The sequence below is a fragment of the Dryobates pubescens genome, chromosome 36, assembly GCF_014839835.1.
Source record: "Dryobates pubescens isolate bDryPub1 chromosome 36, bDryPub1.pri, whole genome shotgun sequence".
In the NCBI taxonomy this organism is placed as follows: domain Eukaryota; kingdom Metazoa; phylum Chordata; class Aves; order Piciformes; family Picidae; genus Dryobates; species Dryobates pubescens.
The window spans coordinates 299686-322438 of NC_071647.1; the positions used below are offsets into that span (position 1 = coordinate 299686).

Sequence of the window (22753 nt, forward strand, 5' to 3'; positions counted from 1 at the left end):
GCAGTGCAGCGAGCAGGAGGTAGTGTGTGTGTGTACGAGCACCGCTGCAGCTCAGCTGCATCCAGCCCAACTGCGTCCAGCGCTGCCTCCAGCCCTGCCTCTGCATCCCGCTCCAGCCTGGGGGTCGCTGCTGTCCACGCCGGTCCCTGCCCCAGGCCCCAGCGGAGCCGTGGCAGGAGCAGTGCGAGCGGCAGCCGGGGGGGTGTCAAGCGCCTTCATTCTGCCTTTATTGGAGAGTCTTCACATCTCATTCAGCACAACGGGGGGTCAGAAATAAAGTGCCCGGCAGAGCCAGGCCTGTGGGCAGATGAATGCGTTCCTGTAACGTCGCCTGGCTGCAGCACAGCGACAGAGCAGCAGCTTTGCTGGGCTGAGAACCGGCGCTTGGCAAACTGCAGACTACCGGCGCACAGAGCGCGGCGCCCGACAGGAGCTTCCCGTTGGAGTTTTATACAAACCGATAGAATAGAAAACCCAGAGTGTGGTAGAGTGTCCGGCAACAAAAACGTTAGAAAGGATCCGTACCTGATGGTGTGAAAGCAGCATCTCAGCGAAGTGCGGCGGCGTCATGCGCGGCAGCGCCTGGGAGGGCAGGGCGCGCCCAGGGGTGCCCCGGGGCCGGGCACTGCCTGTTCCGTTGTGGCTCTGGCTAAGCGAACAGCAGCGGGGAATCTACGCGCGGGCATTGCGAACAGGCTGGCGACAGCGGGCAGGACTGCCGTGCCCAGGGTGTCCCCGCCGGAGGCAGGGCAGGATTTGGCAGCAGTGGGAGGCAGAAGCCTGCCCCTGGCGCAGGAGCCGCCGGCGTGCCCGGGGCGAGCGGGGCCGGGGCTCGGCAGGTCGTGGCCGCGCTCCGGGGCCAGGTCGGTGGCGGCCGCGGGGGGAATCTGTCGGTCGGTGCGGTGAGGTCCGATTCGGAGGCGGTGTTGGCAGTTCAGGTGTGCCCGGCCCTTTGGTCCCGCGACGCTCGCTCGCACCCAGGCAGCTCCCAGGCCTGCGGGGGCTGTGAGCCCGTCCCACCCCCGGGCCCTGCTAGTCCCCTTTCGGCTCCTCCAGGATCTGGGGCAGGTTCTGGTCCTTGCGCACCGACAGCGGCTTGGCAGCGCTGCCGTAGTCCTGAACCGCCTTGGGCTCGTTGGTGTGGTAGGAGCCCTTGTAGCGGTGGTGGTAGAAGTAGAGCAGCGCCAGCAGCACCCCGAACAGCAGGAGCAGGAAAATCACAACTGCGGGGCAGAGGCAGTGGTGAGGGGCTGGGGGGTGCAAGGCCGAGGCAGAGGTGGGGGGACAGTGGCCAGGGACTTCACTTACACCCGATGATGATGGCGATCCAGCCGTCGTCGTGCACGTGTGGGAACTCTGTGGAGACAGAGGTGGATCAGCCTGGGCTGCAGTGGGGGCTTGTGCTTGTAGCAGAATCTGCACAGCCTGCTGGGGGCTCCCTCTCCACCAGCGTCCCACCATGGCACCTACCTGTGCCCATGTACCAGGGGTCCATCTCAGGAGGTATGAGGATGGTGGTGAGGGGGAGCATGGAGGCACAGCTTGACTCTACCAGCTCTCCCCTGATGCTGTAGGGCTGCAGGACGCTGGTGGGGCGGAAGATGGCTTTGAGTGGGACCAGGGTGTTGAACTTCACCCCCGAGAGGCAGCCTGAGAAGCCAGGCGTGTTGTAGCGCTGGATCTCGGGGTCAATCACGCCGGTCTCTGTGGGGGCACAGAAGGAGAAGGCTCATCCCCTGCGGAGGGCAAGGACAGTGCTGTGCAGAGGAGACCTGAGAGATCCCAGGGTGGGAGGGGGCAGCCAAGGACAGGATCAAGCTCACCCATCACACGGCCCAGGTACAGGTTTTTGGGTGAGTCCAGCTTGCTGTCCACGAACAGGGAGAACTGGTGCTCCACGATGGGGAGATAGTCCACCTGGCAGGCAGGTGCACGGCATCAGCACCCGCTGAACCTCCTCCACCTGCTGCCATCCTGCCTGTGCCCCCTTCCAGCCTGAGCCCAGCCCTGCAGCCCCCCCTGGCTCTGGCCGGGTACCTGTGTGTAGAGCGTGCGGTGCAGACGAGTGATGTTGACGCGGTGTGGCCTCCCGTCTGTCACTGGCTTGGTGGTGAGGGCAAAGACATAGGGGCTGGTGCCCAGCTGGTAGCGCAGCTGCAGGCTCCCTGCAGGCAGAGCAGGACTGACAGTGGGTACTGAGCTCTCGGGGGATAACTCCAGCCTCTCCATGGGGCGTCCCATGTGGCCCCAGCACTCGTGGAGGTCCCCGCAGGCCATGAGGAGCCCTGGGGTGAGGAGCCCTGCTCACCATCATCCTTGATGAGCACAGCCATGTAGTCCCTGACGAAGGTGCTGACGTAGAGCAGCACGGCCGGCGCTGAGGTGGTGCTGAAGCTGAAGCTGACCTCCTCGCTGGTGAGGTTGTAGCCGGGCAGAGGCTGCCAGGGGCTGCTGATAATGCTGGCAAACTCGCGGGCGGCATACAGCGACATGGGCAGGATGTTGTACCGCACCCAGGTGCCCTCCTCGAAGTACCCACCGATATCTGTGGGCAGCCGTGGGGTGACAGGAGCGCTGGCTCCTCTCCCCTCCCCTCCCCACCAGGCTGGGTGCGGGGTGGGGGTGTGTGCAGCTGCTCACCGTGATTGCAGAAGGGACCGTCAAAGGCGGAGACGCTGCAGTTGCAGCTGTAGTGGCTGTAGCGCTCGACACAGAGCCCGCTGTTCTGGCAGGGCACCGGTGGGTCCTGGCAGTGCCCAGTGCAGTTGACCCGCACACCCTCGGTCTCGTTGGCCTTGCCCTCCAGGTTCAGTGTCACCCCGTTCATCCGTAGTGCCCGCAGGCACCCCAGGAATGGGCGCATCTTGTGCTCTGCTGCACCTGCAGCGGGGCCAAGACTGAGTGCCCTGTGGCCCCTGGGCAGCTGGGGGTGCGGGGCCGTGGCCAGGGGCTCTCACCGACGTAGAGGGGTCTGTCAAAGTCCAGGCGGACGAAGCTCTGGGGGGGAGCTGCCCGCACCACCCAGGGCAGCTTGTCCACCCGCAGCCGTGCCAGCTTGACATTGAGCTCAGCCTTCACCTGGTGCCACTCATCGTCGTTCCAGGGCACCTCCCCCCGCACCGTCACGTTCTCGTCCCCGTTCCCGATGTCGTAGGCAAACACCACGTCCCTGGTGGCTGCAGGGATGCGGTGTTGGGGAGAGGTGCCCGGTCCTGCCACCCCGTGTGCCCCACACCCTCCCCCCCCCGCCCCATACTGTTGAGCTCCACGCGGATGTAGTTTCGGGAGCCAGGGTTCTCCAGGAAGACGCCAGACTGGGCGGTGGTCTTGAAGTAGAAGGAGATGTCAAGGCTGTGGTTGGCCTGGAAGGTGGGGAAGAGCAGGGCCGCACCCCTGTTGAAGGAGATGGTGTTCCAGGTGTTGCCTGCAGGGAGCAGGAGGGGCATTGAAGGTTGGGCATCGACCCTGCACGGGCACATTGGCCCCACAGGCATGGGACCTAGGTGGGCACAGGTGCTCTGCAGGCAGGATCAGGTCACTCACGGTCTCCATAGCACCGCAGGGGCCCCAGCAGGAACTGGGCTTCAGAGCCGGTGCGGTTCGTGTCTCCCACCACAACCTGGGTGACAGGCAGGTGGTCCACGAAGGTCAGCAGACCCTTGTCTGTCCTCCTGCAAATGATGTGCATCAGAGGGGCCCTGAGGGGCTTCACCAGCCCAAATTCCCACCTGAACTCCTGCCTGGGCTCCTAGGAGTCTGTCTGCAGCCCCCACCCCCCCAGCTCACCACAGCGCATGGTCAGCATCGCAGTTGCAGAAGTGCTTGGGGTCGACGCAGTTCTTGTCCAGGCCGCAGCCGCAGCGCCGGACGCCCGGCCGTGAGCCCCCCCAGTAGTAGTGCCGCTCGTCGTGCCGGCCCATCCAGAAGCTGAAGGGCGGCCCATCTGCAGGCACAGGGGAGGGTGAGGGCACGGTGCCACAGCACAGCCGCATGGCACAGCCCCGCAGCGTGCCCCTGCTCCCCGTGGCACTCACAGGGGGTGTTGAGCAGCCGGGAGCTGTAGCAGTGGAACTCGATGCGCTGCTCGCAGTACTCAGAGGCGTTGGCCAGAGCTGACACCTCGGCCCAGGACGCGTTCCAGTACTCCACGGCCCCCAGGTAGGGCTGGTCCACGCTGGAGCCTGTCACCCGCGTGGCGTAGTGCCGGTTGTGCCGGATGATGGTCCACGCTCGGTCCTCTGCAGAGGCAGGGGGCAGTTAGCACTGCCTGCCCTGGGGCACCCCTGCTCCCACCATCCTGATCTGGCCCCAGTGCACAGGCAGAGGCTGGTCCGTGGGGGCAGAAGGCAGAGGGACCCCAACACCCCCACCTCGGATATCGCAGTAGACGGTGAAGGGCTTGAGTGGGCCACTGCCATCGGGGTCGATGGTGTAGTTCCCTGAGGTTTTCCCACTGACCCGGTAAGCATCGCATGATTCCTTGTAAAGGGCTGGAAGAGGAAAAACAGGCTGGGGCCAGCTTGAACGGGGTGCCAGGCAGCTGGAAGAGCTGTGGGTGCCTGGCCTGTCCCCCCACCCCAGGGCCCCAGACTCACATTTGTGACAGGTCTCCCCTTTGTAGCCGGTCAGGTCACAGATGCACATGAAGTCATCCCAGGACTGGACGCAGCGGCCGTCGTGTTCACAGAGGTTGGGGGTGCACCTGGGGGCACAGAGAGCTCCTGTCCTGCCGCTGGCACAGTCCCCTGGCCCCCTTCTGTCCCACCCAGTGCTGCTGTCCCACCCAATACCTGTCTGTGATGCCACAGACGTTGAAGTACACATTGTAGTACTGTGCCAGCCGCTGCAGCGCCAGCAGCTCCACGTCCACAGGCTGCATGTCCACATTCAGCATCTGCAGGCAGCCGTGGAAGGCTGTCTGGTTCGACCGGCAGCCAGTGACCGAGGCTGGCTTGGGACAGCCTGCAGAGCACAGCAGAGTGAGCAGCCCTGGGGTGCCCTTTGGCCCTGGCCCCAAGGCAGCCCTGGCCCCAGGCCCTCACCCCACCACCCACCTCCAAAGAAGTACTGGCTGCCGGTGCGGAGCTGGAAGGGATGTGCCACCCGGAACTCGGCGCCGTCATCGTCGTCGATGGTCACCACGGCCGAGCCGTCCCGCGCCACCAGCTGCACCGAGTGCCAGAAGCCATCGTTCAGGCGATGCCCTGCGTGGGAAGAGGAGAGGATGTGGGGTGGCCCTGCCACCAAACCAACCCCTGCTCCTGAGTCTGTTCCACTGCCCACCTGCTGCAAACTCCAGCTTCTTCTTGCCGGGCTGGGCGATGGAGACGTTGATCTGGCCCTCGCTCAGCACCACCTCGAGGGAGCCCAGGTTGTCAGCAAAGCTGGTGTAGAGCAGCAGCCCGGCGGTGTCCCAGGAGCGGAAGCGGAAGCTGACGGCCAGGCGGTTCCGCCGTGGGATCCCTGGCACCCGCACGTAGTTGTTGATGCCAGCAAAGGTGATGGGGTTGTTCAGCTGGTCCTGGCAGTAGTGGCCCACGCTGCCCTGGGGATGACCACAGGAGGCGGTGAGGATGGGGATGCTCCCCCTCCCCCCATTCTCCCATCCCTGGGCCCCTCACTACTGGTCAATGCTGTTGCCTGGCAGCACCAAGCGGGCGCCCCAGGCCAGAAGCAACCTTGCGCGGTCAATGTGGCACCGCTTGGCTGAACATGGCACTGCCCAGCCTCACATCACCCCACAGTTGGGGGAGCAGCCTGACCCCAGGGCACACCCCCACAGTGGGACTAAGGGCTTGGCCCTCCTCCAAGAAAGGGGTCACCCCACAGCAGGGATGGGACCCTGGGGAAAGAGCCACCCCCAGGCAGGACCTCGAAGCGGATGTTGGGTCGGCGGTGCCTGGCCAGGTCAGCAACGTTGACCCCATTGAAGATGATGTTCTCCACACAGCCCCGGAAGTTCTGCCGGTAAGTGAGGTGCTGCTTGTCGTGATCGATCACTCCCCCGAAGAAGACCTGGGCAGGTAGAAGGAGAGTGTCAGCCCCTCTACAGGGCACATTCCAGATCAGTGTCCTGGCAGTTCCCCCCGCTGCTGCACCCACCTCAGTGTCGAGGTCGAGCTGGTCAAAGGTGCCACGGCAGCGGAAGCGTTTGACCTCCCCATCCAGCGTCAGGTTGAGGTGGTGGCCGAGGCGCTCGATGTGCAGCGAGTGCCAGTGTTGGTCATCCAGGAGGCTGCCCACCGCCACCGTCGTGTGGCTCTCGCTGGCGTGCAGTGGGCTGCTGCCTGGGGAGGGGCAGCCTCAGCCTGCACCCTCCGGTCCCTCAACCCCCAGCCCCCCAGCCCCAGCTCACCTAAGCTGATGTGCAGGAGCAGCTGGGCCTGCTTAAGCTCCACTGTGATGTAGTCGCCCTGTGAGCCCTCCCCATGCATCAGCACCCCATCCTGCTCCAGCGTCTTGAAGTTGAAGGAGATGTCATCCTCGAAGGTGCTGATCCTCTTGGCCCGGAAGCGGTAGGAGATGGCATCGTCGCCATCAAAGAAGAGCACATGGGACCCTGGGGGGAGCAGAGCAGCGCCGGGCACATCACTGCCCGCAGCAGCAGGTGGCCCAGCACAGGGACCGCCAGAGCTGGCTGCAGACTGCTTGGACGCAGTCCCCTCTGGGAAGGGTTTTCTGGACATGCTGGGACGCAGGGCTACTGGTGCCCCTGGGCTGGGTACTCACGGTAGGGGCAGCCATAGAGGCCCAGGCGCAGCCCAATCTTGCCCCGCGGGTTCCAGGCCACGGGGATGATGCGGATGTAGCGCGCCAGGATGGGGTAGTGCAGGTCGTGCCGCACCACTCCGCTCTCGTTCACGTTCCCAAAGAACGTCTGCAGGCGACAGGCTGCCGTCAGCACCTTGCTCCAGCCTGCTCTGCTGCCCCTCAGCGACCCCTTCCCACAGAGCCCCCGGGCATGCCCGTACCCAGTTGCTGCCCTGCTGGAAGAAGGGTTTCCAGCTGGTGGGGTGGTCTGCGAAGAGCAGGATGTAGCGCGTCAGCCAGTCGTAGGTGTTGAAGGTTCCCTGCGTGGCCACGGCGTTGATCCGGTGCTTCTGCATCAGGTCGATCTGGAGCCAGGGCTGCTTGTCCCGGGGGTCGGGGGACCAGCCACTGGTGCCTGCGGGGTGGGAGTGGCTCAGCTGGCCCCGCAGCCCAGGGACCCAGCAGCTCCCCTCTGGAGGTGGGGGAGGCTGCCTGCTCAGCCCCACAGCAGCACCCACTGTGGGTGAGAGCTGGAGCGCTTTGGGGCTCTCCCCCACCCCTAAGGGGATGCCGAGGGCTCTGCCATGGGCACCTGGGGATGACTCAGCCCCACACAAGACTTTGTCAGGGGCACCCCCTGCCCATGGTCCCGGCCCCATCTGCAGCCCAGTCCCGCAGGGGGACTCACTGTGCAGCCGGGCAAAGCTGGGCGAGTAGAAGATGTTGTATCTGGAGGAGGCACCGAGGGATGAGGAGTAGAGGGGAGCAACCAGTTCATCGTAGCAGGGTCCTGAGGAGAGAGTGGGGCTGGGACACTGAACCGGGCCGTGTCCCCGTGGCAGCGCCCTCGGGCTCGGGGATCCCCGAGGACTCTGGTGACCCACAGGGTTCTCTGGATCCTGTGGGCTCTGGGGACACCGCGGCCGGGTCCCGCTCTCCCCTCCCACTGCAGCGGAGCGGACACACCTCTGCGGGCCCCGGCGCCCGCTCCAGCCGCCTCCGCACTGACGTGGGCGCCAGGACCCCACCTGCCCCGCCCCGCCCCACCCCTGGCAGAGCCCCTCCGGTCGGGCCAGAGGGAGCCCGGGGGGCCCGGCAGCGTTTGCCGCATCCCAGCCCTCACTACAGGGCCAAGCTGTCCGTGATGCATCACCCCCTGCCTGCATCCCCTCTGCCTGCATCCCCCCTGCCTGCAGCCCTCCCCGCCTGCAGCCTTCCCCGCCTCCATCACCGCAGCCCGCGCGTCCCGGGGCCCTGCGGGGAAGAGGCCGCAAAGAGCTGCTTGGTGAGGCCGGGGTCTTGCCAGTTCTCGTTCACGGGCAACCGCCTCCCGCCCCGGGCCCGTCCCCAGCCCGGTGCAGTCCCGGGAGACCGGACCGCGTCGGCGGCGCTGGCCAAGGTGCTGGCGAAGCCTGGCCGGGTCCCGCGGGGCTGCACTCTCCAGCCGGGATGCCCGGACACGGGATCGGCTCAGCCCGGGGATGCCGGTGCTCGAGCCCACCCCCCCGCGCTATGGACACGGGGCCGCACCGGGCGAGGGAATGCGGCGCAGCGGGACGGGTGCCCAGGGCACCCCTGGGCATCCCCGGGTATCCCGGATTCCCCGGAGACTCCGGCTGGGTGCGGTGTCTCCGCCGGGGGACCTGCGGCGGGGAGACCCCGGGACAGGGCACAAGTGACGGCGCCCGGACGTCCGTGTCCGTCGGTGACCTTGGGGACGGCGCGGACCGGGGCGTCGGGGGATGCCGGGGGATGTCCGGGGTAGAACGAGGGACGCCAGGGAGAACGGGGGCAGCGGGTGAGGCTCAGGGGGCCGGGGTAGGTCGGGGGCGCGGGGCCAGGGCGGCGGGCGCGGTCCCGCAGTGCGGAGCGGCCGCTCCCGGGGCTGCGGCCCCACTTACGTGCGAGGCAGCCGGGGCCGGTGGACAGAAGCCCGGCGCAGGCGGCGAGCAGGAGCCCGAACAGGCGGCGAGGGCCCATGTTGAACCCCGAGCGCCCCGAGCGCCGCTGCTCCCGGTGCTGCAGCCGCACGGCGGAGCGGGGCCGGCGGCTCCGCCCATGGGGCGGTGGCGAGGGAGACGGCGGGGGGGCGGCCCCGGAACCGGGGAGGGGGCGCATGGGCCGGGCTGGGGGCAACTTTAAGCCTCTGCCCCCACAAGCCTCCCCCGGTGCCGCTCCTCCAGGGATGTTCCCTCCGGGCCTCTCGGGTTCCCCGGTCCTCGGCTCAAGGCCCAGTGCAGTTACCGCTCCCCTGGTCTGTGGCCAGTCCTTGTGCGGCGGCTTGCGAGGGCTCAGGGTAGGAGTGCGTGGGCAGCGCGGGGCAGACACGCGTGGGTCTGCTCCTGGGCATTAACTGCAGCCCCCGACCCCTGCCGTGCCCAGCCCTGCCCCGAGCCCTTGCATCGGGCCGCCTGCCGTGCGCCCCCCGCCCTGGCTTCTCCGAGATGTGATCCCCTAGCCGTGGCGCCCCCCAGATGTGATCCCCCAGCCGTGGCCCAGCGCCTGCAGCAGCGGAGGGGCGGAGCGTAGCAGATGTGGCAGCCGTTTGATTGCAGCCGTTTGTAATCAAGCTGCAGATTAAGGGCTGCGGGTTTTGGGGTCACTGTTCTCTCCCGCGGTGAGCTGGGATTTAGCCCCTGTCTGTTCCCAAACATCCCAGACACCCACGGAGGGGGCAGGGGGCTGTCAGCCACATGACCTACATACATTGCCTGCCTCACAGGCCCCACAGTACCCAGTATCCCCCTGGCTCTGTGAGGACTCCTCCTGCTCCCAGGAGCCCCAAGCCCAGCTCCAAGGGATGGGGATGCACTGAGGGTCCAAGCTGGCTCCAAGCAGGTTCCTGGCAGCGTGAGTGTCACCTGCAGGCAGCGGCCGCCAGGGCCGTTTCGTGCTCAGGCAGAACCGAGGTCGGGGTGAAAGAGGGAACAGAAAGCCGCAGGTGTGATGGGGTCATGGAGCAGCCAGGAGCACTTTGGGAGTTCTGCTACTGGGAGCTGGAGACATGTGCCAGGGATGAGGCCAGCAGCCTTCTCATCCCCCAGACTCTCACAGAGCCTCTCAGTCCGTCCCCAGGAGAGCCACAGCCCCACACAGCCTCATCCTGACACCACAGGGAACCAGCCTCTGCCCAGCCCCACTCCACCCAGAGCCCAGCAACTCCACAGCCCGTGGGCACCAACAGCAAGATCCTGGGGCTGGCAGGAACTATGCCTGCTCCCCATGCCTGGCTGGAGGCAGCTGGAGAGGCAAAGACAGAGCTGGGATAAGCCACAGCAAAGTCGGTTGTGGTGGGGAGAAAGGGGGATTGAGGGATTAGTGCTGCAAACAGCACAAACCCATCAAAGCCAGGGATCAATTTGCTGCCCGCCTGGGGAGAGGAACGTGGAGCCTCTGCCCCACAGGAAACAATCTGCTCTTTAATGAGGAATTCCATTGTCAACAGCCAGCAAGATGCCTGCCTGGTGCCACAGGGGTGAGGGGGTAGAGGGGCATGGGGATAGGGGGTGGGTTGTAGGAGTTGCAGGGCAGGGCTGGGACACCTGGATGAGGAAGATGCCCTGCACCAGTGGCCACCCCAGTTCCTGGAAGTGCCATGTTTCCCATCAGGATGAGCCATTCCCAGACCAGACACAGCTCTGCTGGTCCCAGCTTACTGCCAGCCCACAGCAGCCCGTGCTCCACTCTGGCCTCAGAAGCAGCTCCTCAGGAGCCACTAACAGCCCTAGGGTTGGCCGGGGTCTCCTGCATGCGCTGTAGTCCCTCAGTCAGGCCCTGCTCCCCCCAGCAGGGTGCTCTGAGGCTTGGCCCCAGCACGACAAGGGCTGAGCAGAGCTGCTATTTCTGTCCCCAGAACGCAGGTGCTGCTCACCAAGCAGAAGACGCAGGACCGGCTGCGGCGCGGGGTCACACCTGCCCCCTTGCTCCCCTCCCACAGGGCTGGGCTTGCGCTCTGCACAGCTCTCGGTATCGGCAGCAGCGCCGTGGTCAGACCACAACTCCACCACGCCAACGGCTCCAGAGCCACGGGCCAGGGGCAAGGTCTGGCTGCACGATGCAGGAGCAGGTGAGGGGGCTGTGGAGTGGAGGAGTTCGTGGGGGGCCGGGTGGGCACCACCCTCGCTGGCTCTTCTTGTTGCTTGTAAACACTTCTCTTATGGGCTGGCTGGACCCCAGGGAATGCAGGGCAGCACTTGGTGCTGCAGGACCCTGAGGCTTGGAGCAGGGATGGAGCTGGGGGAGCTACTGGGGAGTCAGTGTGCCCCAGAACTGGCTTCAGATCCCACCTGCAGCCCCAGAGTGGGTGGTGGGATGAGGGGAGTCTACCTGGACTAACTGACAGGTTCCAGAGCAAAACTGCTCTGTGGCAGAGCCGTGCTGGATCATGACCTGCGTGGCTGCAATGCTGTCCCTCCATCCCAGAGAAAGATCAAGAGGTTGGGAGCAATGTGCACAGCTGCAAGGCACTAGGACATCCCTGAGTGGGCAGTGTGGGGCTGTGCCAGCACCGGGATCCTCAGGGCCATAAATGGGTGAGTAGTTGCCTTGGACAAGTCCCCATGCACACTGCAGGGATGCATGTGGAAACCCGTCCAAACCACCCACTTGAGGATGCCAGAATGGAGCCCTGAGGGGACATCAGGAGCAGCTCCCCCGTGGTGGGGACACGCTTAGCTGTTGGGGGTGGTGCTGTGCCAGGAACACCGTGGCTGGGGTCACGTCTCCCTGCCCGCTCTGCGCTGCAGGGGAAGCACACAGCTGCTCTCGCAATGACTGAGCACAGCAAACCTGCAGCTGCAAACCTGCAGCTGCCTCGGGCTGAGTGCAAGACAGAAACTGCACTGAGTGCAGGGCCAGAGGTGGTGATGGATCTGGGGGAGGAGGCATCTGGCTGCCACCTCTGAGCATCCCTTGCTCAGTTTTACTCTTCACAGGTGACCCCCAGCCCCATCGTGATGGAGCCAACTGCCACCACTGACTTCTACCCCTGGGAGTACCACAGCTCGTGGGAGGAGGCCATGCTGCCCGAGCTCTGTGAGAAGCAGGCAGTGCAGGACTTCGCCCGTGCCTACCAGCCTGCTGCCTACCTGCTGCTCTCGCTGCTAGGCGCAGTGGGCAATGGGCTGGTGCTGCTCACTCACACTCGCTACCGCCGGGCACACAGTGTGACCGACATCTGCCTGCTGCACCTTGCCCTGTCTGACCTCCTGCTGCTCCTCACCCTGCCCTTTGCCGTCACCAACACGCTGCAGGGCTGGTCCCCAGGCACGGCTGCCTGCAAGGCGCTGCAGGGCCTCTATGCCCTCAACTTTTACAGCGGCTTCCTCTTCCTCACCTGCATCAGTGTGGATCGCTATGTGGCCATCGTGAGGGTGCCAGCTGCATGCCGCCTGCGCCCCAGGGCTCGCCGCCACGGCTGGCTGACAGCAGGACTGGCCTGGCTGCTGGCACTGCTGCTGGCACTGCCCCAGTTTGTCTACGGCCAAGCGGAGCAGCACCAGGGTCTCCAGCTCTGCCGAGTCGTCTTCCCCAGCGCAGTGTCACGGGTGGCCCGGGGGACCACCAACGTGGTGCAGGTGGTGCTGGGCTTCGCAGTGCCCTTCCTAGTGATGGTGAGCTGCTACGCCGCTGTGGCCCGAACGCTGCTGGCAGCTCGTGGTGCCCAGCCTCACCGAGCACTGCGGGTGCTGCTGGCCCTCGTGCTGGTGTTCGTGGCCCTGCAGCTGCCCCACAGCCTGATGGTGCTGCTGGACACAGCTGAGCTGCTGGCCAGCTGGGAGGTGACCTGTGCCCAGAGCCGCCGCAAGGACCTGGCACTGCTGGTGACGGGCGGCCTGGCCTACCTGCGCTGCTGCCTCAACCCCCTGCTCTATGCCTTCCTGGGCCAGCGCTTCCGCCGGGAACTGTGGCTGCTGGCAAGCGATGCTGGCTGCGTGGGGCCCCTCGAGCCACGCTGCCCAGGCTGCCCCAGTCCCCGCCGGCGGGCGTCGCTCTCCACCTGCCAGGACATTATGTAGGGACACAGTGCCCACGGCCGGGGCACGACCCGCACGGTGCCTGCTCACACGTGGGCAAGAGCAGCCCCACAGCGCGCAGGAGCGCTGCCTGGGCCTCTCGGGAGGACCCTGCGATGTCATGCGCGCTGCAGGGGGCTGTGCGATGTCACTGCGCTGCAGGGCACCGTGCGGCGTCACGCGTGCTCTGTGCGGTGTCACGCGTGCTGAGGGGGGGCTCTGTGGTGGCAGTGAGCGCGGGGTGGATGCGCACAGGAGAGACCGAGGGGGCAGCTGGTGCCTCGCTCACAATAAACCCCGGTCGAGCCCCGCTGCCCCAGCGCCGTGTCCGTGCGGACCAGGGCTGTCCCGGGGAAGCGTGGGGCGCTGCTGCGGGGGAGTTTGCTGGGCCGGGGAGCGGGGCGCACCGAGCGGGCGCTGCCCGGGGCGGCCGGCAGGCGGCGGCAAAACGCCGCGCGTCGCGTCCCTGCCTGGTCCCCTCCCCCGCCGCCGGTCCCTCGCCTGTCCCTGCCTGTCCCCGCGGCTGTGCCTGGACACGGAGGAGCCAGGCCGCGGAACGGGGCGAGAAGACAGTGCAGGGACTGGCAGGTGCTCCACGGTGGCTCTGGGGAACTGTAGGGGTATGTTCGGGTCTGGCACACTCATTCCCCTCTGAGCGGAGGTCGTCCGCCAGTACAGCCCACACCATCATCCCTCCAGGCACGGTGCCAGACGGGCTGGGGCTTACTGGGCTGGTGACAATAGAAGCCGCCGTGGAAAGAAAGTATCCTGGGTCCAGCTGGAAGCCCCCTCCAGGGGCTGGAGGCCAGAAGAGCCAGAGGGACTTTCCTCTCCTCCTCCCCCAACTTCCTGCACAAGCTCCTCTGCCTTGGCACAGCCTGGCCCAGTAGCTCCCACCTCCCACAGGACCAGAGCACCGTGGCTGGGGCTGGCATGATTCAGATACCTCCACCCCCACGGGGCTGGCACCATGCCGAATGGCACACGGCCACTGGCCAGCAATACCTAGGGCCATGCAGCAGCCCTGTGCGCTGAGCCCAGCTGAGTGGAATACCAGCTTGGACGTGCAGGGAAGCTCCTCTGGGTCCTGCCCGGGCTCCCCCCCAGGCTCCTGCTCTGGATTAGCTCAGTGCCGGTGGAGAGAAGACATTTCGTGGGCCGGAAGAGTGATTACTGCTGAGTAAGCAGCCGCAGGGCTGGGGTGCTGAGCGCCCGTCCCCCACAGCCTGTGCTGACCCTGCTGCCGGAGGGAGCAAGGGCCGGATTCTGGCAGTCCCTGGCCAACAGCACAGCTGCCCCACTCCCTGCCAAGCCAGCGGCTTCCAACGGCTCTGATCCCTTTCTCTGCTGCCCATGCAGCTGTGCCACCATCTCCCCACATCCCCCACCGTGGCAAGAGGGCACGGTCGCAGTGCCCTGGTCTGCATTGGCGGCCTCAGAGCAGAGCTCAAGCCCCGGCCCAGGCCCGGTGCTGGCTGCGTGGGAGGGAGCTGGCAGCCGGCGCTTCCTGCGTGCGCATCCCAGCACCGCAGGCTCCCAGAGCCGGTGTTGACCCAGCAGCTGTAGCAGAGCCAGGGCTGTAGCCGAGCTGCTTAACCCCTGCTGGGGATCCGGCAGCAGGGCTGGGGCCGGGCACTGCCATGGCATACAGGGCTTGGGGCTGCCGCAGAACTCTGTGCCACCGGGCGAGGCCCAGGCCCAGTTTCAGCTGTGCCACTTCACGGTGGCACCGGGTACGGCCTTGCCACTAGCCCCTTCTGCCAGCTCCTCTCGTGAGAAGGTACTGCGAGGGCCGGTGGCACAGGCCTGCCCGAGCACGGTGACCTCCTGCCCACTGGCATACGGCTGGGCCTCGGCTGCTGTCCCGGCAGAAGCGCCGGTGCCGCAGCACGGAGGGGCTGGCGCCACAAATGACGCCGGTGCCGACGGCAGCTCGACGCCGTGTCCAGTGGAGCCCCGGGGCTGGCCGGTGCCCGGTGGCAGTGCCCACGCCGGGTGCAGACGGTGCCCCTGCCGGCTGTGGCTCCGGCAGCACCGGCCCGCGGCATCCCCCCCCGTGCGGCGCGCGCCCCCGCCCGGCACATGACGCAAGCGGCCGCCCCGCCGCCCCGGGAGCGCTGGCTCCGCCCCGGGCCGCGCGCAGCGATTGGCGGGCGCCGGTGACGCGCCCGGTCCGACCCGCCCGGGGCGGCGGCGGGGCCGGTCGCGGCGGCTGGGGCCGGTGCACGGCGCGACGCGGGAGGGCGGCGGGCCGGACCCGTCCCGTCCCGGTGCCGTCGCGTCCCGTCCGGTGTCGGCGGGGCAATGCCGTTCCCAGGCGGGCTGTGGTGGTTGCTCTGCTGCCGGCAAGGCTTCACCCTGCTGCGGCGGGACTACGGCGAGGCCGATCGGGAAGCGGACGGCGAGGCCGAAGAGGAGGAGGCGTCCTTCGAGCTCCGCGCCCAGGGAGACCAGGTGGGACTGGCACCGGGACGGGCACCGAGACAGGCACCGGGACGGGCACCGGAGCCGCTTCTGAGATCGGCTCTTCCTGGCCCCGGTTCCCTCCACGGTCCCCGCCGCCCCGGTGATCGCGGCCGCCGCCTGCCCGGTCGTAGCCCCGCCGGTCCCCACGCCAGGCTGCCCTCAGCGCGTCCCCGCCGCCATCCCGGGGGTCCTGTCGGGGCGCGGCAGGGGGTCGGCCCGGCGGCTGCGTGGTGTCCCGAAGCTCTCGAGGCAGAGCCGAGGGGTGCTGGGTCCAGCGGAGCTGCGGCCGATGCGGGGCCCTAGCCTTGCCAGGGCGTCCGTCGGGTGCTGGGGTGCAGCCAGGGCCGGGTAGGCAGCGGATCCCGGTGCTGTCCGATGCTGCCTTTCGTTTGCCGTCTCCTCGGGGCAGGGGCCGTGCGGCTGCGGTGGCGGATCCCGCAGCAGCGCCGTACCTGCCCTGAGCCGCTGTCGAGGTCGGTTGTTCAGGGTGCGGAGGGGCCCCGGCGGGCGGGTTCCGCGGGCCTGCCGGAGCAGGCCGGGGCTGTTCCCGGTACGAACGCCCCGGCAGCACGTGCCGGCGCGGGCAGCAGGCCGGGATCTCTCCGCTCCGGCTGCTTCCTCTGTTTGGGGAAGCGAAGCGGCGGAAACCGGCACTTCCTCCAGCCAGGCTGCGTGGGGCACGGCAGATAGTGCTGGGGGACTGCGGCTCCCAGGTCTTCTTTTTGCCTGTCTCGGCTGCCTCCCGCAGCCGGGGCCACGGAACAGTCTCCTTACCTGGAGGAGACATGAGGGTGGTGACGGCCCGGTCCCGCTCGCCGTGGCCCACCGTGGGGTCCTCAGCGCAGCCCTGGGCTGCCCTGGCTGCGCAGGGAGGTGACACCCCCGAGCCCTTCACACCGGCTGTCACCTGGCAGTGAGACTCCTTTTGCAGTGCCAGCCCCACGGGACAGTGGGCACAGGGAACAGGGGCAGGGCTGGAGCTGGGTGCAGACGGCAGTGCCAAGGACATGGCAATGGCAGGAGCTGTCTTTGGGCTTCCCCTGTCCCATGGGCCGTGCCGGCTCCAGAGGTCCAGGCTGGCGTGGGCGGCTGTGACGCCAGCTCCCCCGGGAGCCCTCTGCTGTAGCCAGGGGTCCTCAGCAACCCGCAGTGGCAGCCACCCCTTCCTGGGAGCGTGGGAGCAGCTCTTCTGTCCCTGCCACTGCAGCTCCCTTCCCACTTATTTATATCCCTGAGAAGGAGCCGACCGCCACCACCGCTGCCTGCTCCCGCGGGCAAGGAGCTGGGCGCTGTCTCGGTGCCTGCAGCCACGCAGGAGCATGCGGAACCCTCCCTAGCCTTGGCGGCAGGTGGTCGCTGCAGGAGCTGTCCCTGTGTGTGGGCCGACACTGTGACAGGTGCCTTTAATGCCACGGGTCAGCGGTGCTGGCCTGCCCCACGGCGCAGCCGTACCTGCATCTCTATTTTTAGCAGCCATCTCTTTTTCCTGGCATTCCCTGGTGTGCTCTGGCCTGGCACGCCTCCGGCTGCCCCGCCGGGCCGCGGCTGGCAGCAGCACCAATGCCCCTCCTGGAGCAGTGTGCACCGGTGCTGCACGTGCCTGCACCCCACTCTGCCTGCCCCGGTGCCTGCCTGTGCCTGGGCTCTGCCTCGTGCCCCAGCACGTGTGCCAGGACCGTCACGTGAGTGGCACTGCCTACGTCGAGTGGCGCTGCTCGAGGAGGAACCATCCCCTGCCATCCCCTGTCCCGCTGCAGGGCCAGGGACTTCCCTGTGCCTCGTCCCACCGCCGCGGGCAGGAAGTCAGCCGCATCACAATGGGACTTTGTGCCCTGAGCTATTACTCAGCACTGACCTTGTGCAATTCCGCACGGTACTCAGCCTGCTGGGTCAGCCCAGGACACGCTGCCACTGTGCCACGGCTGCCCCTGCACCCCCGGGGTGCCCCAGCTACGGCCGGGGGGCACCAGGGCTCCCTGCCTCATGGCAGCGGGATGAGCCTCTTCATCTGGGCCCAGAGTGGTGCTGGCAGGGTGGTGAGCAGAGTCTGTTCGGGAGTGCTAGGTGGTGAGCATGGAGCTGAGGTCTCTCCTTCCTCTGCAGGGGTCCCTGGAGGTGAGCCTGAGCCAGCCCACCCGCAGCAGCAGTGGCTCAGAGCGGTGAGTGACCTCCTTCAGCCTGTGGGCATCCCATCACATCTCACATGGTGTTGCTGGGGGTGGGGGCCTGGCACACTGTGGCAGGAGGCACTGGTGCTGGTGTGCACTGCACCGTCTCGCCCAAAAGGGCTGGCACCATGCTGTGCTGGGCTGTTGGGTAGAGCAGAGGATGGCAGAGCTGGGACTGCCATGCTCCATCCCCACCCCTGGTGCATCCTTGGACACGTCTGCATCTCTCTGCCGTGCCAGATGTCTTGGCTGCTGCAGGCTGTCAGGGGCCATTCAAGGCTCCTCCTGTGCCAGAAGGCTCTGCTGGGCTATGTGCACTGGCAGAGGCTGTGCCCTGGGGTGGCATGTGCCCAGAAAGATGGGGTGCTGGGGCACATCAGCCTGCTCGCTCCCCATCCTCCCAGTGCCGACACCGCTGCCAACATTCCTTCCTGGTTGTTCATTTTCCAAATTCCTTGGCAGGGCTGCGACTGCAAACAGCTTATTTTTAGCCAGGGTCATCTGCAGCCCGTGGCTCTGCCGTGTTCCCACCGTGGGGTTGTGGGTGCCTGGAGCCCCTTGGGACCCAGCTCACCTCAGCTTCCAAGCTGGCTCTCCACTCAAGGGCTGTGGTTGGTACCCACAGGCACCTGAGCTCAGCCCTGTCGTCCCCAGGTCCCTGCTCGTTGCGGAGGAGATGCGCAGCCTCATTGCGGAGAAGGGCCCGGGGCCGGTGGAGGATGACTCTGATGCTCTGGTGAAAGGTGACCGCAGCTGGGCTGGGGCACAGCTGGGGTGGGCAGGACTGGGCCCCGGTTGTGGCTGAATCCTGTCACAGAGGACCGGGGGCAGCAGCTGGGCCGATGTCAGGCAGAGCTGGCTCTGTGCTGGGGAGCCGGTGGGGCAGAGGTGCCAGCGGTGGGGGCTGAGGCTTTCCGTCCCCAGGCTGGCTGCAGCGGGAGGTGCGGGGTGGCGTCAAGACCCCTTGGATCCGGCCTCGGAGGTACTGGTTCGTGCTGACGCCTGACTCCCTGGACTACTACAGCAGCAACGAGAAGGGGGCGCGGCGCCTGGGCTCCCTGGTGCTCACCAGCCTCTGCGCCGTGCTCTGGCCGGACAAACAGACCTACAAGGACACAGGTGGGGTGCCTGCACCCCTCGGCCAGGCTGTGCCTTCGCAGCCCCTCGCGTCCCACACCTCTCTCCCAGTCTCGAGGGGCCAAGCGGGGCCGCGGGGTGTCGAGCTGGCCCGTCGGGGGTCCTGCGTGGGCAGTGGGTGAGCTGTGCCCCCTCACAGGCTACTGGAGCGTGACAGTGTTCGGCAGGAAGCACTGCTACCGGCTGTACTCCGAGCAGCTGAGCGAGGCAGTGCGCTGGGTGTGCGCCGTGCAGAAGGTCATCGACAGCAAAGCGCCAGTCCAGACACCCACCCAGCTGCTGATGCGCGACATCGAGGTGGGCCTGCGGCACCGGGCTGCCTGTGGCACCGGGCTGCCTGCGGCACCGGGCTGCCTGTGTCACCGGGCTGCCTGCGGCACCGGGCTGCCTGTGTCACCGGGCTGCCTGCGGCATCGGGCTGCCTGCGGCACCGGGCTGCCTGTGTCACCGGGCTGCCTGCGGTATCGGGCTGCCTGCGGCACCGGGCTGCCTGCGGTATCGGGCTGCCTGTGGCACCGGGCTGCCTGCGGCACCGGGCTGCCTGTGTCACCGGGCTGCCTGCGGCACCGGGCTGCCTGTGGCATCGGGCTGCCTGCGGTATCGGGCTGCCTGCGGCACCGGGCTGCCTGTGTCACCGGGCTGCCTGCGGTATCGGGCTGCCTGCGGCACCGGGCTGCCTGCGGTATCGGGCTGCCTGCGGCACCGGGCTGCCTGCGGTATCGGGCTGCCTGTGGCACCGGGCTGCCTGTGTCACCGGGCTGCCTGCGGCACCGGGCTGCCTGCGTCACCGGGCTGCCTGCGGCACCGGGCTGCCTGCGGCATCGGGCTGCCTGTGTCACCGGGCTGCCTGTGTCACCGGGCTGCCTGCGGCATCGGGCTGCCTGTGGCACCGGGCTGCCTGTGGCATCAGGCTGCCTGCGGCACCGGGCTGCCTGTGGCACCGGGCTGCCTGTGGCATCAGGCTGCCTGCGGCATCGGGCTGCCTGTGGCATCGGGCTGCCTGCGGCACCGGGCTGCCTGCAGCACCGGGCTGCCTGCGGCATCGGGCTGCCTGTGGCATCAGGCTGCCTGTGGCACCGGGCTGCCTGCAGCCAGGCAGGGCTGCGATGGACAGCTGTGGTCTTGTGCCCTGGGCCAGCTGTGGGTGCCTGTGCTGGGCACTCAGCTGGGCCTTCTGCAGCTGCTGCTATTGCTTTGCCCTCTCAGGAGCACTGCAGCAGCCCCGAGGTCCTGGAGCAGATTTACCGCTGCAACCCCATCCTGCGCTACACCAGCAGCCCCCTCTATGCTCCTTTGCTGCCCTTCCCCTACGGCAGCCTGAACCAAAGTGGTGAGGGATGGGCAAGGGGCACAAGGCCTGGGCTGGTGGGAGCAATGGCTGGGGGCTGGGCTGGGCCCCAAGCAGTGTTTGGCTGAGGGCAGGGGAGCCTGCAAAAGCCCCTGGGACCGTTAACCCCCATCCCGTCCCGCAGCCCCTGGGCCCCGCGGCTACAGCACGCTGCGTGACGAGGCCGTGAAGCTCTTCAACTCGCTGCAGCAGCTGGAGTCAGAGCAGGACCCGGTGCCGCTGATGCAGGGCGTCCTGCAGACCTGCCTGGACCTGCCGCCGCTGGTGGATGAGATCTACTGCCAGCTGGTGAAGCAGACCACGGAGCCGCCGGCGCCGGGCGGGCAGGGCGACCTGCACTACTGGCAGCTGCTCACCTGCATGAGCTGCACCTTCCTGCCCTCCCCACCCGTCCTGCGCTTCCTGCGCTTCCACCTGGACAGGCAAGTGCTGGCAAGAGCCGCCGGGCGCCAGCCGCGGCAGGGAGCTGGCCAAGTGCTGGGCTCCGCTGGGTCGGTGCCGCTGTGACCGCCCTGGGTCTCTGGCAGGACGGAGAGCCGGTTCCCCGCCTCGGAGATGGCCAAGTACGCCAGCTTCATCCGGGAGGCGCTGGGGAAGACCAAGGGGCGGCAGTGTGTCCCCTCCCTGGAGGAGATCCTGGTGCTGATGCGGCGGCAGGAGATGATCTGCACCGTGCACTGCCCGGGTGCTGCTGCCTGCCGTGTGGCCATCAGCTCCCACACCACGGCCGAGGAGGTGAGGGTCTACAGCCAGCCTGGGCAGGGGGCTTCGGGTCGGCAACGTGTCGTGGGAGGGGAGGGGCTCTGGTGGGTCTCTCCCGGCTGCACCACGGTGGAGAGGGCCCGGGGGCCGCCTGCCTTTTCCCGCCATGACCTGTCTGTGTCCCTTTACAGCCCTGAGCGCCGTGGCCAGGGATGTGTGGTCACCGTCGGTTGCCTTTGTCTCGCCCAGGTGGCCCAGGAGCTGGTGTCCCGCCTGGGGCTGTCCCAGAGCCCCAACCTCTTTGCGCTCTACGAGCAGTCACGGCGGCGTGAGCAGCCTGTGGGCAACACCACGCTGCTGGCCGACGTCCTCACCAGGTTTGAAAAGTAAATATCCTCTGCTGCTGCCTGGGGGGAGCAGGGCCGGGGGCCATGGTGGGAGGGGTTGGTGTGCGGACACCTTCCCCCTCCGCTTGCCCCCACGCTGATGGGACTGACCCCCTGCGCTGCAGCCTGGCGGGGGAGCAGCGGGAGCAGGACCCTCCGTGCCGGCTCTGCTTCAAGCACTACGGCTTCCTGGACACAGACAACGTCCCGCGGGACAGCCTGGAGTTCGCCCTGCTCTTTGAGCAGGTAAGTGCCATGAGGGGGTGGCTGTGCCCCCATGCTGTGCCGCGCTGGGGTGGCCAGCGCACGCTGCCTCACTCCCCTCTCCCGCAGGCACACGAGATGGTGCTGCGTGGCTATGTGCCCACGTCGGAGGAGACGCTGCAGACGCTGGCGGCCCTGCGCCTGCAGAGCCTCAACAGCGACTTCTCCACCCACGCTCCCTGCCCGCGCCTGGAGGAGCTGTTCCCGCCCCGTGCGCTCCACGCGCGGCTGCCGCCCCCCCGACCCCGCACCGCCAAGTGCCGGGGGGCTCGGCTGCGTGCGGGGCTGCTGGCCGGGGGGCTCTGGGGGCAGGCGCTGGCGAAGCAGAGGGCGGAGCGGGACCAGCGCCTGCGGGGCCGCCTGCGGGAGGAGGGGGCCAGCACCGTGGCCGCCATCGTGGAGAAGTGGAAGCTGCTGCAGGGCATGGGCCGGCCCGAGGCCATGGCTGCCTACGTGGCACTGGTGCGGGAGTGGCCTGGCTTCGGCTCCACGCTCTTCGACGTCGACCTGCGTGCGGTGAGGCCCGGGGGATGACAGGGGGGCGGCGGACGGCGCTGGCAGCGGGCAGCCCTGGCAGCGGGCAGCCCTGGCAGCGGGCAGCCCTGACCCCTCTCTTCGCAGAGCCCCCTGGAGGCCGGGCCGCAGCGGCTGTGGCTGGGCATCGGGGCCAAGGCCGTCTCGCTCTACAAGCCGGGGGAGCTGGAGCCCTTGGACAGCTTCGGCTACGGCCGCATCTCCTCCTTCGGCGCCTCGGACAGCAGCACCTTCCGCCTCTCGGTGGAGGACCGGGACCTGCTCTTCGAGACCTCGCAGGTATGAGGCCGCTGTGCCTCCGTCGCTCCTTGCCCCGGGGGCCTGCAGGGCGCCCAGGGTGACCCAGAGTGTCTCTGCCCGCAGGTGGACGAGATCGCCCAGCTGCTCAACACATACCTCACTTCCACTGGCACCCGGCAGCCCCCCCAGCCCCAGGAGCCGGCCACAAGCCCCCCAGCCTCAGCCCCTGCCATACTGCCCCAGGGGCTCTGCCCCACAGCCGGGCCCTGGCTGCACGGGCCACCCCTGGGCTCCTTCCCCAGGTAGCCCAGTGGCCAGAGTGGCCATGCAGGGTGCTCCTGATGGACAGCGTGGGGAGGGTGGCTGAGCCTGGCAGTCCTGTGCTGGTGCCCAGCCGCTCCCAGAGCAGGGGGCAGAGGCTCACTCCCCACACCGCTGTTGCCTTTTTGGTTACTTCCTTAATTTATTTCGAGGTGTCCGTGCTCCCCACGGCTCCCAGCACTTTCCCTGGAGGGCAGCAGGGCCACCGTGCTGTGGACCCACCCTGTGCCGCCCCCAGGCCCATCCCTGTTCTTTGTGTCCCGGTGCCTTCGCCTGCAGCGCTTGTGCTGCCCAGCTCTGCCCACGCCCCGGCTGCTGCCGCGCCGGGGGCTGTGCCTGGGGCAGGCCACGCTGGGCATTGCTGCTGTGCCATCGTCTGTCTGTCCGTCCTCTGAGCCCCGCCCCCCGTAAAGCTGCAGGCGG

General features: G+C 67.7%; 3 protein-coding genes across 5 annotated transcripts; 2 read left to right on the top strand and 1 right to left on the bottom strand.

Annotated features, from left to right (window-relative positions):
• Nucleotides 1-212: 212 nt before the first annotated feature.
• CNTNAP1 (contactin associated protein 1) lies at nt 213-8751 on the bottom strand. Its single transcript, XM_054176816.1, has 24 exons — nt 8652-8751; nt 7439-7540; nt 6972-7165; nt 6730-6877; nt 6356-6559; nt 6103-6287; nt 5872-6015; nt 5284-5545; nt 5055-5204; nt 4791-4962; nt 4596-4702; nt 4371-4490; nt 4035-4238; nt 3787-3943; nt 3544-3671; nt 3257-3424; nt 2958-3176; nt 2641-2880; nt 2309-2545; nt 2038-2165; nt 1824-1917; nt 1471-1704; nt 1309-1356; nt 213-1223 (listed from the first exon to the last, which is right to left on the bottom strand). Exons 1-24 carry the CDS (start codon nt 8728-8730, stop codon nt 1033-1035), a joined length of 3915 nt encoding a protein of 1304 aa, XP_054032791.1. The 5' UTR covers nt 8731-8751; the 3' UTR covers nt 213-1032.
• A 1954-nt stretch (nt 8752-10705) lies between these two features.
• Nucleotides 10706-12767, top strand: CCR10 (C-C motif chemokine receptor 10). The gene is made up of 2 exons (XM_054176927.1): nt 10706-10816; nt 11685-12767. The coding sequence occupies exons 1-2, from the start codon at nt 10805-10807 to the stop codon at nt 12765-12767; spliced, it is 1095 nt and encodes a 364-aa protein (XP_054032902.1). The 5' UTR covers nt 10706-10804.
• A 2173-nt stretch (nt 12768-14940) lies between these two features.
• PLEKHH3 (pleckstrin homology, MyTH4 and FERM domain containing H3) lies at nt 14941-21791 on the top strand. Of its 3 annotated transcripts, none has more exons than XM_054176949.1 (11): nt 14941-15218; nt 17334-17389; nt 18053-18141; nt 18323-18517; nt 18675-18832; nt 19742-19865; nt 20008-20305; nt 20411-20618; nt 20835-20971; nt 21097-21217; nt 21305-21791. In XM_054176949.1, the coding sequence occupies exons 1-11, from the start codon at nt 15069-15071 to the stop codon at nt 21767-21769; spliced, it is 2001 nt and encodes a 666-aa protein (XP_054032924.1). In that variant the 5' UTR covers nt 14941-15068; the 3' UTR covers nt 21770-21791. The 3 variants fall into 3 exon arrangements, with proteins under 3 accessions (XP_054032924.1, XP_054032925.1, XP_054032926.1); XM_054176950.1 differs by having other exon boundaries at nt 20835-20962; XM_054176951.1 differs by lacking the exons at nt 18675-18832; nt 19742-19865.
• Nucleotides 21792-22753: the final 962 nt, after the last annotated feature.

Coding starts and splice junctions, on each gene's coding strand:
- CNTNAP1 (XM_054176816.1), bottom strand. CDS start 8,730: ATGGGCCCTCGCCGCCTGTTCGGGCTCCTGCTCGCCGCCTGCGCCGGG. Junction 6,288..6,355: donor GCTCCTGCACATCAGCTTAG/GTGAGCTGGGGC, acceptor GCCCCTCCCCAG/GCAGCAGCCCACTGCACGCC. Junction 2,546..2,640: donor CGGTCCCTTCTGCAATCACG/GTGAGCAGCTGC, acceptor GGCTGCCCACAG/ATATCGGTGGGTACTTCGAG.
- PLEKHH3 (XM_054176949.1), top strand. CDS start 15,069: ATGCCGTTCCCAGGCGGGCTGTGGTGGTTGCTCTGCTGCCGGCAAGGC. Junction 18,518..18,674: donor ACAGACCTACAAGGACACAG/GTGGGGTGCCTG, acceptor GCCCCCTCACAG/GCTACTGGAGCGTGACAGTG. Junction 20,972..21,096: donor GTCCTCACCAGGTTTGAAAA/GTAAATATCCTC, acceptor CCTGCGCTGCAG/CCTGGCGGGGGAGCAGCGGG.